The sequence below is a fragment of the Rhopilema esculentum genome, chromosome 6 (assembly GCF_057945365.1).
Source record: "Rhopilema esculentum isolate cy_ngs chromosome 6, ASM5794536v1, whole genome shotgun sequence".
NCBI lineage: Eukaryota > Metazoa > Cnidaria > Scyphozoa > Rhizostomeae > Rhizostomatidae > Rhopilema > Rhopilema esculentum.
Window position 1 is genome coordinate 8,619,369 of NC_142820.1, and position 16,316 is coordinate 8,635,684.

The following is a 16,316-nucleotide window of genomic DNA, read 5'->3' on the forward strand; positions in this document are numbered from 1 at the left end:
GTAGCCTAAGAAAATATGCAATCTTTGCAGTGGGAAGTTCAGTTGATATTTGTTTCGTTAATAATGTTGTGGCCACCTGACTGATCCAATATGTTGTGGTGCGATGCACACTTTCAAGTGGGACGAAATATAAATTGGGACTTTTTACCTTTAATATCTATTACAATCCTAGTATCAGTTACGTAAGATTATTAAATCAAGGAACTCAAGGGAGTGTTGCAACACAACAGTGCAGAGTTTTGTAACGAATGGCACCACTCTGCAGAAGCCAGGTTATATTGGCGCTGTTGGGGTTTTCCCTCTCCAAGAACTGCAATCCCCGTTGTCACTATGTTATTAAACGTAATCATTTTAGACAACTTTAAATTTTTCACTTGTAAATCTGATTGAAGAAACGTATTCAAATACACAGGCTCCTCGGGGGACGTAGAATGTTATTAGTAACTCGTGATGCCCACTTAATACTATCACAAAGAATTTATAGCTTAACGGGCACTTCGTAAGCAGAAGTTTAAACTAAATGGGGGGGGAGAGGGAGGGGGCACGGTACCCCTTTGGAGCTCCTGTCAAAAAAGCTCTGCTCAGTAAATGGTATCCTATTAGCTACAATTCGGTACAAAAGGTATCCTTTTAGCAGCCAATCACCGCTTCTGCTAAAAATGGTGAAAGTTTTGAATAGTTTTATATGAAAACACAAATTAGTCTATCATAATAGAAAAATATTCGGCAAAGCAAAATATACAGCAACTCGAGAAAATCAGTTGCATCTTTTGCAACCAACAGAAACGTCAGAGTACTTAAATCTGGATTCTTCTTAGCAAAGTTTTTTTACAGAATTTTCTGTTAGAAAAATTTCACTATGTATTTGTTTGTTAATTTTGTTTCTCTCTTAAAATTGTAAAGCTTACCGAGAAAAGACGCGATACAATGTTTCCGTTTTGTATATTTAACATCCAGTTTTTCTATTCCGTTATAAATGCAGATATTGGATATTTTTAAATTGATTATATTTCAACAATGTGATACTTAAGGATCAACTTTTGAAAATTTTACTGTTTTGCCGCATTCAACAAAAACATGGGGCCTGCATGCCCGAGCCCTGAACTTCAAAGAGGAAGCGCAATAGAGTAGAAAAAGTCAGGTGATCTATTGTTAGCAATGCATCATATTTAAGAGTAATGCGGGATCGGGACACCTTATTTGCTTTTAGTATTTTGAATGACTGGACTGCGAATTTCTAGTTACTTTGTTTTGCTTAGCAGGGTTGAGAAAAATCAGCAAATAACTTTCGCTACAATAATTTTGTGCGAACCTGAGGAGCTTGGGTATAAGCCCCATTGAGAACAAGTGTGTTACCACTGCCCTCCTTAGAATGTGACATGTTTTGTACTCTGCTCTCAGTCTTACATTAAAGAGGGTGGGTACAGATAAAAGCTAAACAAATCGTGGATTAAGTGGTTTTTCTGCTCATGTCTATTAAGAGGGGAGACATTATAAACGGTAGTTGTCTTGGCGCATCCAAAAATTGATGACCCAATGCACACAGAATTTTAAGCTCTGAGCCACAGCCGAGTTCTTTAATAACTGTTTGGGAGCGTTCCTTTTTGTACTTGCAGTTTGAAGAAAGCTGAGACCCATTTTTAACTTGGAACGGCTTTCTTGAGAGCTTTCACGACTTAAATGTTTGCAAATTTGAATGTAAATTATAGCAGCTGGACTTAATATTGTTTACTTAAACTTATAATAAAATGCATGTTTTTATACTAAAACAAATTAGATTTCAAAAATTCAACTGTGCAAAATTTAATGTATTTGCTGCATGAAATTCAATGTTCAGCAATTGAAAAGGCCTTCTTGATCATATCTTGTATATTCGTAATTCTTCTATACCATTCGTCTCGAATGTCTTCCTAATTATATGTCTATCTTTTGAGGTTGATGTCAGTGGTGGCGCCAGGGGAGGGCTAGGGGGGGGCTACAGCCCCTCCGTCGGAAGCATCTAGCCCCCCCCCCCATCGGAGGAAATTTTAGGTTATTGTCGGAGCAAATTTGACAAAATAACGTACGAAAACTGCTTATTTTAGTCATTTTAGCCCCCCTGTCGGAAGCTCCAGCCCTCTGTCGGAAGATTTCTGGCACCACCCCTGGTTGAGGTAAAGGAGAGAAGTGAATCAATTAGATTTTTAAAATTCAACCGTGCAAAATTTATTGCATACAAATCGTGCCCACGTAGTCTTTCCCTTGGTCCTTTCTCTTGCCAATGTGGTAGCTATTTATACAATTTTGGCAAGGGAAATTAACGAGGAAAAAGCATTCATATTCGCAAAATACGGGCCAAAAGAAAAGTACTTCAGAAGACGTATCTCTTCTCTCCAGCCCATAGTAGCTGGAATGAGTACTGAAATGTGACGACATCGGAAATATTTTTTAGAATTTCTTAATTTTGACCACTTAGCCTGAAAGAAACGCATAAAACAACTCTAAATGTACAAAAAATCAGTTAGATATGTTAAAAATTGGGTGTGATATGGCCAATGAAAGAATTCAGGTTTGCTAATGGACTACTGATATTTCACCCCAGGTACTAGAGACTCAAGAAACCGGATAATGAATTGATGCGGAGGAGGGGAAAGAGTTCCTTTTCAAATCCTTGCTCCGATAAATACTTTTATGACTAGATTTGAACCATATTTCTGAGACTGAATTATGGAGACTGGGACCAACATTGAAGTTATCCTGGCCACATCTCAGCCAATTTGAGGTAATTCATTCAACTGATTTTGCACATTTTGAGGGATTTATAATGCTTTTTGGGATTATATGGTCAAAACTGAAAATTTCTAAAAATATGTTATTGTGATGTCATCACTTCGGTGCTCTGTTGTGTTGTAAGAAAGTGTGTCTTCGACTAAGACAGTGTGTTGTGAACATCTTCATTGTCGTGAATCTAGAAAATGAACACTGGAATTAAGGGTGTGTTAAGTGAATGACGAGATGAAACCTCAATTGAAGTATTCCAGAAAGGATGGTGGATCGGATTGATTCAGAAACAGTACGCAATTAAAATTCTATACGAAATTTAATATTTAAGTTCGAGAACAGCTGTGTCGTCTTTGTGCTCAGACCACATCTTGAAATGACAATCGTGTGTATGGCCACATAATAAATGGTCTAAGTGCCACTTTAAAGCATTTTTAACAGCGTTCAAGTTGCATCTTTGATATCAAAATGAAAATGTGCTTTTTTTCGTGTTCCAAACAGTCATGCGCAATTAGAGACTCTTCAAGTTACAGATTACATCTTCCTGGCTGCATACCACCAAACCGAAAGCTCAACAACATGTTTTTCACGGAAATAAAAAATGGTTTAAGTGCACTTAGCTTCGAATTACACAGTACTTGTGTGCATAGGTCATGGCTGAAGAATCTTAACAAAGGCATTTTTTGAAAAGTTTAGTTTTCAGTTAGAATTAGGAGTTTTCCATTGAGTTCTTAATACCTAATCGTCACATGGGGTTTCAAACATTATTTTGTAATTTTTCATACCCTCCCCTGTACTGCCTTGGGTACCTGTACTTCCGTTTTTCCTTTGCATTTTTTCTTTCTAACTCTTAAATCCATCGACTCGCTGGGGCCTCTAGTATCCAAGGTATTCCGGTACAGGTTTAAGCCCCCTGCATAGACTTAAGGACCGGGGGCACAGGAGGAATATGCTCCCCCCAAACGTATCAGAAAGAGTGGTAATGTAGCTAATGTAGTGGAACAGTGGAAATAGTGGAAGTACAGCCTTTTGCTTACTTGTGCCCCCTCCCACTTTTTCAGGTTCTTCTTACGCCTATGCCCGCCAAACCAATTGTACTAGCGTACTCAATAACAATTGCCTAATATTTTGAGAATTTATGTGGATTTTCTTCTGAGACTGTCACCCCATCCTTAAACATGACGACAATCATACCCTGTTGTAAAAGCCAACTTCTCCCTATCTGTGCGTGCGTTGTAAGTTTTAAGTTTGGTTGTAAAGATATAAATTTGAGATGATCCATGTTGTATTATGGCAAAAGTGATGGGACAATAACCATTCTTTCGAAATGCCTAAAAGGCGACCAAAAACCTCACCTTGACCTTCAACATATTGATCCATTACGACGGCGTCATTACTTTAGAAACTTGGCAATTGTTTTAGAACATTAGCCTTCTCTGACTTTCTTATATCGTGGCACTATAAGGCGTAATTTCATATGGTTATATGTTTTCTTATTCGAGAGTATTGTAGTCCGGTTTCTTACAGAACGGTCGTTTCATAGTATGGAGAGTCTTCGCTGAGAGCTCGATCGATCAACAAATAACTTTAGAACACAATTTAGAACACTATTTTGCGCGCACTTTCCCAGTAAAGTTGACGCTCCTAATTGAGGTGACTGGTGACTTATGTGGGCCCAAATATAACTTTAGAAGCTTAGTGCATATTGTCCGCATCGTGTTTTGTTTCATTCTCTCTTTGTATTTCATAGAAAAAAAGAGAGGTGGCTACTAGTTAAGTTTCTTAGCGTTTCTTGTATTAAGATTTTGCTAGCTTTATATAGTGCAATTAATTCGTTAATGGTTGTCATGACGGAAAGGTTTTATACAAAAAATTGAAATTACAAGATCAAAACTGACAAGGCCCCTTTCACATATATTTTCATATGCTTGCCATCTTGATTGGTGTTGCCAACGACACGAGGAACGCTGAAGTAGGCACCGCGTAGCGTTGAGCAAAGTGGGGGTCTAAAAAGGTGGGGGAGGGGGCAAAAACGTATAAAAAGAGGCTTTCCTGGTAGTTTATTACTTAATATTTGGCATTTTCTGCAAAAAATGGGGGAAGGGCTAAAGTGGTGTCTGCAGGAACGGGGGAGGGGGTGAACTACAGTCAATCATAAGCAGACCCAAAGTGATTCGTTGATTGATCACGTTGGATCAGTCAAGCCGTGATCGTTCTCCACGTTAGGAAGAAACAAGATGAAGGAATGTATGAAAAGAGAAGGAGACCGAACACAGGCCCGTCGCTATACGGGGGCGCGTGGGGTGTGACATCCCCCTTCAAAAATGCAATAACGTGGAGTTTTTTGCTATCTATGGGTGCTTAGTCGGCAAATTTCTAAACTTGACGGCCAATACAGGATGGCTCACTCACTTTGCCGGCAAATGGGACTTGGAAACCCCCCTTGAGCACAATAGATAGCGACGGGCCTGACCACACAAGTTAACAACACCACAATATGAAACGACTCTGCAAAGTGAAACTTTGCCGCAATTAAGACCTATAACTCGACCTACCGGTAGAAAACCATCCCCATCTATTGAATAACCACTAACCAAGAGGTGAAACTAACCCACAAAACTTAAAACCCGAACTGTGTCTACCTCCTAACTCTAAAAGTATTTATGAATCCGCATACAGCAGTTTCTTTTGTGTTTTATAACAGCAGCTCTGCGATTAGTTTTCGTGAGCAAATCCACGCATAACAGGTGTTGCTCGGCGTCGTCTTCATGTGACTGCAGAGAAAAACCATTTTTATTAATTTTCAGCACAAAGATAAGGCTGTTAAAAGATTATCTTATCGATGCCCCGCAAACTCGTATGATGGACTATTTATTAAGGCTTGTTCAGTGCTTCAATGCGTATTCTACATTTTCATGCTGTTTGGATTGCCACTGCATCAGTTATTTAGCCTGAATCGTGTGATCAGACGACGGTACCCTATTCATAAAAGGTATTATTCTTAATATCGCTAAATGTTTACATGTTTAGTTTTTACCACAAGCAATTCGGAATTCCGGAGTTTAATCGAATGTTGCAGTAGTTTTTCTTTGCAAAAACGAATCATAGTTACCTATAATAGAATAGATGCTATTTGCTTAATGGTTTTTTAACGTCATATAAGGTTTTCTTTAAAGATTCTGGCAGTTAAGCCCTCGTGTTGTCAGAGGAGAGGAGGACTTAATTTGCACATATTTATAAGAATATTTCTCACAATTTTAAGAATGATCTTTTGGCTCGAAATTGATTTTTAGATACAGTGGCGTAACACACGGCATTCAACTTTAAGTTTAAGCACGAAACTAAGAACAACCAAAAAGTTCCTCGAAAAAATGGATTTTTTGATGATAGCACGTGTTTCTTAATAGCATTCACAGCATCATTGAAATGGGCGAAAGACTTGATATGGTTTGTGAATGCGAGCAGCCATATAATAATGATGCAAGATATAGCATATCATTTAGGTTAAGTTTAATTGATTTTCTACGTACTTTCAATAAGGGCCCCATACTGCTCCGTTACGCCACTGTTTAATTATTAATAAAAATAGTAACTAGGCTAAAATTTCATCGACAGCTTGACTTTTTTATTTAAGTTTTGTTGAGCAAACAAGATAAGAAAGAGAAAATTTGAGGAGCACTCATCAAGCTTGTACCAGCATGTTTCATTCATACCATGTTTTTTGATGGAGTGAGGCAGTAGCAAAGATTTGGAAACTTCTTTTACAAATATTATTTAAGAATAAATTCAGACTCAGAATCAGAAACCTTTCAGAATTTTTTGGCACAGCAAACATCAAGATACTCTCATAAAATTGTGCGTGAAATATTCAAAATGTATAGACATATATCTATAGATATCTATAGACAAGTGTTTTCCCTTGGAATCAATTAATCATTTAAAAAACAGATAGCTAGAATCTACAAAAAAGCAGTTAGAAGTCAGTGCCGTCGGAACGAAATTCATATTGGGGGCAGGGGGAGGGGAAGCTGCCCATTGTATTCCTTCTCATTCAGTACATTGTTATAAAGGCAGCATACTACAGTTTGACAATTATTGGGGGGCTCAAGCATACTACAGTTTGACAATTATTAGGGGGCTCCAGCCCCTGGAGTGTTCATAAATTGTATGGGGTTTCGAGCAACACAAATTCTTTGAAAATTTCTTTTGTTAATGATTCAGCCAGTTTTAACATATTTTTTGAGCTTTGATATATTAGTGTACGTTACGCTGCTCCCGATTTTTTGAAATTATTATCGAAATTTTGTAATTATTTGCTCCTTTGAATCCCTAAACATTTTCTGTAACCAATATTCAGCTGGAGCACTTTCTAACTTACAACCGCTTAGAAAACCACAGTCACAGACATGAATTTAAACGTCAAATATGATATATGCAACTTGATATGCAGAAAGACGCCACTTATGTAAGAAATCTAATTGCTAACTAAAATGTGGTTTAATCTGATATAATGATTGAGTTTCTACGGTTATTAAGTAACTATCTTTATTGAGCTGCAGGCATTGCTAAGGCCCTATTGCTGGCAGAGCGGGATGTCTCAACTTGCACTTTTACAATTAGTTGATAGTATTTTGATCTCAAATCCTGAAAGCTTGTTCACTCTTTCAAGATCCTCACGTCTATTTCAGCTGTGAGGATGTGTTGCTCATGCCACCTTTCCTTTTTCTTCATTTTCATTTTCATCAATTTACTAAGACTAATCTTTTTAGTGGCATACAGCTTAATGATACAACAAAATAGAAGTTTTACTTTCTGGCGCCACCGCTATTCATTAAGTTTACATTTATCGCCTAGTTTAATAATTCATAACGATAACAGGATAAAAGCAAGAATTGATGTTCCGCGAACATGTAAAGTAGCCAACTCTTACTTTTGGTATTGTTTTTGTGACATTTCGCGTGAGAGCACTCCTTATTGTTTTCATAACACCCCTGCCAAGAAACATAGCCGGGGATGTGGGGGGAGGGGTGACACCCCCCTGTAACAACATTCCATTGTAAAAATGAGGAGTTTTTTACCATCTAGGGGTACTTCGTCGGGAAATTTTCAGATTTGTCAGCAAATAAAAGATGGTTCACCATTTTTTCGGGTGGGATCGGAGCACACCCCCTTGGGCACTATAACTAGCGACGGCCCTTCCAGAAAAGACATCGAAAATGAAATAGTATCATCTGGAACCTTCATTTCAACGTTCACTTGAGAATGTTTTAGCCAATATGGCTATGTTTTTTCATTTATACGCAACTAAGCAACTTTTATGTCCAGGGAAGTCAAAAATCTTTGGTCCATTATGCCACCACAAGTTTCCAATATCTTTTATAATTGCTAGAAAATGATCTTCTAACGAGCTTTTTTTATGTAAGGTAACGTAGGGAAAAATAGGACAAGGGTCAACACGAAACAGGTTTAATTAGACTATAAGTATAGTTTCCATTCAATCTTGGTGCCAAAATTACAGATAAGATCTAAGGTTTTGCTCTTAAATTAGATTTTGATATAATTCTATCAAAGATTCATGTTTATTTCAATGATATTTTTTCAGAAATTTATATAAATTTCATTTTGTGCCATATTTGCCTACATTTTTAGATTTAAAACTATTAAGAGAACATACTCTAGCATTTTATTCGCGTCAATTCGAATAGTAGCATGGACAAAATATCTTCAGGTACAAATTTATGTTGTGATTTATTATTTAAACTTTTAATCAAGCAAATATATATTGTTAATAAAATTTGATATATTTAGGGAAGTAGAAAAGGTAGTATTGCAAAAGAATAAAAAACACTGTGTTGGTAGGGTAGGGTAAAGTCGGGAGGTGTTTGGTAGTGTATGTTATTGCTGTATTTCTAGAGTTATTATAACTGTTTATGTTCATTTTTCTTTGATATTCAGACAATGGTCCCTTGCAAACCAATTTTGCTGGCGGGGCTAACTTGTGTAAATAAATTATGATGATGATGTATGATAAAGACTAATGAGTATACACGTTCGAGGGGTTGCACCCTGATAACAACAAAACTTTAAGGAGCATCATGATCTGTTACACGCTACCAAAGAATAGAAACCATTAGCATTCGCTCGTTCGCCATCAAACCACTGTAATTGGCCTTAGTCCTAAAAATTAAAAACCAGGTCAAAATGACAGTAATCCACTAGTAGAACCTTCCATTGGTCATATCTTTGCAAATCTGTAACAAATAAAAAATTCTAAAAATATGTTTCATGACGTCATAATATTGCCACTCTTTAACCCTTGCAGATAAAGAAAATAAATTTGTCTCGCTGGGCTTTATAGAGATAACATCCTCACTGAATTTCTTCACAAGGTTTCTTGCGTTTGTTCCCGTTCAGCTCTCCAGGAAGTTTCCTTCGATTTTTTCTATAGCTCTACGGTTAATCTCGATAAAGCCAAGTGATATAAATATTTGCCCTTATCCCATCCTTATGATATAGACTTACGTAATATAAATCTTTGTCATTTATTTGCAATAAAATTTACGTAATTTTTAAAGAATAGCATAACAGGTTTCTGCGCGCAGACTCGACTGTCTTTTCCCAGAGATGAGTTTTGTTGTATGGAAAATTTAGGGTTTCTCTCGCGGGAAAGCGACAAATAGTATTTGTTATGCTATTACTCCCTGGCTGGACGGAAGTACCACTGCAGTGGGAAGTACCCTGTACTCCAGACCCTGAACTTGCAAATACTGTACTTTCAACTTACGGGTCTGGAGCACAGGCTAGGCGGTGTCAACCTCAACAGAGCGAAGGGAAAGGGGTGTCACCAAAAGAGCCTCGAATTTAGGCCTTCCATTCCAACTGCTCCCTATCTTTGAATGTACACAAACCAGAAGTTCAATCCTGAGCAGGGGAACATGTTTTCCCCTATCCCTGATGAGCAAATCATAGAATAGGGCACTGCTTTTTCACATTGACCTTTTTTATTATTTCTCTCATAATAAAAATTTTATTACTCAAGCGATCAGTTTTATACAAAACTTTTATAAGAACAGCAAGTACTGGATTGTTATTTATGCAAAGTTCCTGAAGGTAGAAAAGATTTGTTAAGATTGCATAACTTGCTTTAAATCTTCACTACATAAGGTAAGCCAATAAGCAAATATGCTTTTGTCTGAAAACAACTGGGAAAACAAGCTTTTCATTGTATGCTAGATATTTGAAAAATTTGCGACAGAGGCTTAATAATGTATTTGACAAGCTGGGCAACTAGGCAGATTTTACTGCTTGAAGGCAAGGATACCACTAAACATTGAATTTACTTCTTGCACTGCCTGCCATCCACTTCTGCATCTTCCAAAACTAGGATGGGTATGCATAAAGTGTCTGAATGATTCAAGCAAATTAACTGAGTTAGATTAAATTGACTTTTGTCTTTCGTTACTTTTGCAAGCAACTTACAAACTACATCGAGCTTTAAGGTTACTACCATTTCAGCTTTAAGGTTTCTACTTCATGTCTAGTTCCTTAGAATAAAACCATTTACCCGATTATAAAGGTAATCCAAGGCTTATCATCTAGTTATATTCGATAAATGACTTTTGAATTTATTGCCTTAAGACTGTAGCCTTTCGTTTATCGTTGGTTTTTTGTTCTGAATGATTGCCTTATTATATATTTACAGATATTCATTAGCTAAAATGCTGATAAACTTCTTTTTGTGGTGGGCAAAAGACTTGTTTTATGCTAAGCTCTATATAGTCCAATATCTTCTGAGCCCATGTTGCCACTTTAGTCTTCCAGTGTGTTCTATTTCTGTCAATGCGATCTCTTACATTCTTGCATGTTACATAAAATTTCTATCGATCTTTTACATCACGCACACCCCTAATTTTAAGGGAATATCGTTGCTTATGGTTGTTGGATTGAAGCATTAGTTAATAATTAAAGCCAGCTAAAATTTCATCGACAGTTTGACATTTCATCTATCTGAGGTTTTGAGCAAAACAAACAAATGAGATCTTTTCTCATAAATTTTGAGGTACACCCATCAAGCTTGTATTATGCTAGTGTGTTTCAATGTGCTATGATGTTTTATTCCCGGTAATTGAAGGACTTATCAAACATTTTTCATGCAGTTCTTGATGAAAGATCAATAAAAATATCAGTAATGATAGGAATGATTTCATTATTGGTTGATGTTTAAAAATAGCGTAGCTCGGCACAAATGATGTGAATATAACAATTAAAATATTGGAGTTCATAATTGTTATCCGTTATTCGCAAACTTTCATTTTTGCGAGACAGTTCCAAAGTTTCGAGATTGTTTGGGCATAGTTACACGAACTCCCCACGAACCTCCCATGGTCTGCGATACAACCAGTTGATTGTTTTCTCAAGCACATAAATCCAATTTGTATTATGTACATTGTTTTCACCTGATGCTTGTACAAGTCCTAATATTTGTTTTTCAGATTTGATGCTTCAAAGTGATGGAAAGTGCTCTTAGAAAACGGCATCAGACAAGCGAGCATTACTTGAGTTTCCAAAGGAAAAATGATAGCGCGGTAGGTGAGCTTTGCTTACTTTTTTGACTCTGTGTGCATTCAGCAGAAGTTAGAAATTAATTCGTTTTGGTTAGGCCATGCAGTGCAGGGACAAAGCCAATGGAATTAGGCTATTGGTATATGAAATTTTTACGATTATTTTTTAAAACTGGGAAGAGTTCTTTTTGGCATGTGTCTTTCTGTGCAGCTGCAAGAACCTCACCGTTTGGTTGTTTGTCGTGCACAAATCGGCAGATTAAAAACAAACTTTCATTTGCCTATCGACTTTGTGTGAAATAACGATGTTTCGAATCAATCGATTGAAAGAAAGGCTAAAAATATTATGGTTCTGGCCAACGGTTTCAACACATAGCGTTGTCATGCAAAGCGGCAACTCAAATACTTAAGTTTTAATAATTAAAATGAAACTTGTTGGGTCAAAACTAAACTCGGTGTTTATAAATGTCAAAAGTTATTCTTTCTTGCAGTTGAAGCCAATTGTGGTTTAGTGATGATTTGATTTTTTGTTGGTGGCTCGATTGTAAAGACACCCAAACGTGAAAGAGAAACTCAAGCAAGATGGCTACTGCACATGCAGGAATTGACTACTATGGCAACGCATGAATTAAAAGTTGAATTGACAACAGCGTGTTATGGAGACCTCGTAGTGTGATTCGGATATTTTAGATTATCTAGTTACTGGTATTCCTACATTGCTTGTAACTCAACTTTGAGCTGCATTCCTTCTGGTTTAACAATTATCTAGCCATTTCTCTATCTTTCTTGAGATAAGGACGATTTACTGTGGAACTGTTGAGGCAACTGGAGACTAGAAAAGTTCTAGATAGCGTGGCACCACACGTTTGGAGTAGAGTCTCAAGTACGCCGGTATGGCCGCTATACTTATGTTATCAAAAGTAACGTTTTTTACTCTTATGGTTGTATTCTTTACTCCACAAAGAATCGCTGCAACTCTCCGGAAGTCACCATATCCGTGCTTTCGTCATGTCAAGGTTTTGCAGAACAGGACCGCGAAGGATGACATGCCTAACATTTTGAAGCGTAGTCTAGAACAAGAAGCTTCAAAAATTGAACGTTATATCGTTTCGATCCCATCCCACAAACATTTGTGTGAGTATATCCAGAAGAAACTTATCGTAGTTTTTCATAGGCTTTACAACCTGGAGATCGACATATTTGATATGGAGAGGAAACTGAAAAATATTAGCAAAGACGGCAACGGAAAAACTGCTCTTGACTTCAAGGAAAAGCTCTATCTTCTATCAATTGATGATTTGATAAGTAAAGTCGTATTGATTAAGAGAGAAAACTGTCAACTAAAGGGAGGTAAATTCGTGGAAAAGACTCTTGAATGCGCATTAACATCCAATGAAGGATTTGATAAGAATTCTACATCTCCAGAAGTTCCTTTGTCGCATCCAGCATGGCTTGGGTTGGCTGTCTTTGGAAATATTGTCAGCATTCTAAGTCAACTAATTCTGTTTGTAATTTATTGGAAAACCACTGGACTTGAAATGATTTTTCCCAGAAAATGTGTACTGCATTTATGTGCATTGCAATTTCTGCTACAGTTACTCCAACTGACTTCGTTGTATGTCAACAAGGTCCTTCATATTTGCACCGGGATATCAATTCTTTCCCACTGGGTAGCTCTGTGCACCTTCGTGTGGTTGAGTTGCATATCGTTCGAAATTAACTGGCTGCTCAGTCGACAATGCATGCTGAACAAGGAGGAGCGTTTAGTTGGTTACAGTTCAGTTTCTTTCGGCCTTACAGCAATCATAGTACTGAGTTGTACTATCTTGCATTTTTCGAGCGGGAGGTCAATAGGCTATGGAAATGGGCCCTTATGCTTTGTTGGCGATAGATGGACCATGTTTTACTCATTTCTGCTTCCAACCAGCATTTTATTGTTGAGTAATATAGCCTTGACTCTTTGTAGCTACAGGAGGTGTGCTGCTCCTTCAAAATCTAATCTGCAACAAGAAACTGATGGAGAATCAAATACCCGCAATAAACTATCGTTTATATATAGCAGTCTTCTTGTGTCTTTCGTGATATTGCTGTGCAGAATCCTAGAGACAGTTTCTGTGCGTTATTCTATAGTTTACTGCATGACTGTTGTTCTGACAAGTTTACATGGCGTTTTCATTTTAATCGCAATGGTTGCAAACAGGAAAGTTCTCAGTGCAGCTAGAAGCGCTTTTTCCAGAAAGAAAAGAGACCGCGTTACTTACGCGCACAAACTGCGGGATCAGAGAGAGAGGAGATCTAAAAGCGTTTCCCGGAATCCAGCACTGATTTAATCTCTAAACAAGCTATCGTTCTAATCGCCAGGCGTTTAGCGATGTTCAAGGCAGGCAAAAGCACAATAATTTCAAGTTTAGGGTATCAGACTGAGGTAGTTTAAAGAAAATAAGATTATTATATTGTTGTAAGTATTGATAATATGGAAAATGTAAAATTGTAATTAAATGAAGTTTGGGTCTCGTATAGATTTAGATATCAAAGAACTTGCAGAAAATAAAACACGTCGTGACGTAGGAAATATTCAAATGTGAATAATGTTTTGGATGTCTTTGTCGTAGAAACATATGTTTAAAGCAACACGAATATGATCAATTCGATAAATTAACAATAGCGGGGAGCTCCATCAATTGGTTCAAGCACCATATACATCGTCAAGTCTAAAGATGTTTTCTACTCATTAGAGGTTTAGTGTGTAATGTACCGAGATGGTAATAAATCAATTTTTTCTGCTTCATACCGTTGACAAAATGAGGTGCAAATCTTGCGCTCGAAAAAATTCTTTATTAAAACAAAATATGTAGACGATTTTGTACGAAGTATTAGCGATTCAGTTTTCCGATAAGTTTGATAATTAGCACAAGTATAACATGATAACATAACATGACATGTAGTTCTTAGAATCAGCTTCTATCATAGGGCAAATCTGAGGACGAGAGCCATTGTTTCCAGTTCAACTTTTGCAAGAAGCATCTGCTCTAATGCGGAGAGCACTATTGAAATAGAGTTTCCCAGCAGGCTGTGTGAAAATGTTGTAAACAGAATCTTCATTGCAATATCGATAAATATGCATTGCGTTTTTCCTTATCTTTGTGATTTAAAGGATAGCTCGTTGACTCTGATGTGAAAATATCCTAGCCATTATGATGTTTGTTTTAGCAGAAAGTAAGATAATAATGAAATTAGATAATATTTTGTTTGTTCTTCTTTGGAGATATGTTACGTAATGTTTTGTGCACTATGAAATTCAATAGCAATTCAAGATATCCCTTTATTTCTACTCGCAGAATCAAGAGACTTGCTGTAGAAACTTTTGCAAAGAACGCTCTTTGGAGGGTTCAAAGTCCACTTTAAAGGCATTTCGTCTGCTGGTGGTTGCAAAAATGTTTTTGTGAAAATCTTTTTACCTTTTTTGTGGTTTAAAACTTTATTGTTAAAAGGTTCTTGGCTCTTCAAATGTCCAAAATAATCCTCTTTTGAAAAAATACTTGGTTTTTTTATTAATAAAGAGAGGAAATCTAATTTCTAGGAAGTGGTAGCTAGTTTTATTTTACCTGTAGCGATCAATGAATGAAGTTTGGTACTGATGCAGCAAGAAAACTTGCAATACATTTATTAGATTATTTTACATAGCAGTGTGTCTAAATATTTCAGCAAAGTTTACAATACAATAATTGATGCTTAAGTTTATATATAAACGATCTTAATTCAATTTTACGCCAAAACAACGCCAAATTTGTAGTTCCAACAAGTCGAGGCTATGTAAAATGTTCTATTAGTGTAAAACCAAAACTTGCATTATCCAATATAACAAAAGACTTGCAGTCAGTGAGTATGAAAATAGCCATTCGTCTGCAGTTTTTATCCATTTTTCTATTACTTTAGTCTTCAAGGAAATGATGGACTTTTACTTTGGAAGCAAGAGCGTCAGCATAAAAGCATATCTTGATTTTTGCTACACTTACGGTTAACAATAAAGCGTCAGCTTAGTTTAAAGAGCTGATCTAACCATCTAATAAACTCAGCTAGCCAGTTGCCACACGAAATTTAAGCCATCTTTAAAGCATAATCCAGATAGACTTCAATTTTTTTAAGCAAGATGATAAAGCGAACGGGAGTCAAGTAGTTGGTAGTAGTAGAGATTTTTAGGCAAAACAGTCCTCTATTGCTGCTGTGCTTAGGGATGTATAGAATGAGCATGATAACGATGATGATGAAAGCTGGTTCTATAAAAATATTCACGAGCAATTGTGTTCTTAACATCACATGGATATCTTTCCCTGTGGTACCAACAGAATTATGGGAAGAAGAGTATCCATCTCATCTCACAGAGTTTCGAAGAGGTCAAAAGAAACATGTGTTATTGGGAGCATGCAGAAAATGCTAAATTCCGCCAAAGAACCGACAGAGATAAAATATTTCTAACATGCATCTTTTAAATCAACCTACCTTATAAGCGGCCCCGACTGAATGATTGTAGCTTAGTTATTTCACTGCTCTTTGGTTTTAATCAGTGCGATAAAAAGGTGCTTTTGTAGATTTGCCCTGTTTGTGTCATACCGGCTGTAAAATAACACTAGAAAAACATTTCGATAAAAGCTTTCGTTCTAGGGTCATGCGGATGTAGCCTATTTTGACAAGCAAAAAAATTTTCGGGTCGTAGAAGTTCTATTGTCTACTGAGCTGCAGAGAAAAAATAGAGGGAAGTGGGTCACTGGAGAAAGTTAAAATGATATCGATCTTACTTATTTTTTTGAAAGCTTTTCACAGAGTCACGATTGCTTTTCAGTTTTAATTACAAATTGCTCGATACCATGGAGATTTAGGAATCACACATTTCTCTGACAATGATACACGGAAAAGCAGAAATGTTTGCACAAAAAGACTGGAATAAAACGTTTTTACATTTCTGAAGCGGATAGTATTTTTCCAATTTGCATCACA

General features: G+C 36.8%; 1 protein-coding gene across 7 annotated transcripts in view; it reads left to right on the forward strand.

The window, feature by feature from the left end:
* LOC135685933 (uncharacterized) overlaps positions 1-16,316 on the forward strand; it is a 29,557-nt gene extending 13,241 nt beyond the window's left edge. For 2 of the 7 annotated variants that reach the window (XM_089108804.1, XM_089108799.1), the window contains exons 2-3: positions 11,253-11,345; positions 11,813-16,316. In XM_089108804.1, coding sequence (XP_088964930.1) covers positions 12,215-13,651 — 1,437 coding nt within the window. In that variant the 5' untranslated portion in view covers positions 11,253-11,345; positions 11,813-12,214 and the 3' untranslated portion in view covers positions 13,652-16,316. Of the gene's footprint in view, positions 1-2,581; positions 2,762-5,770; positions 10,260-11,252; positions 11,350-11,812 lie in introns of those variants that run through there. The other 5 variants (XM_089108802.1, XM_089108806.1, XM_089108803.1 and 2 more) reach the window with 5 other exon arrangements.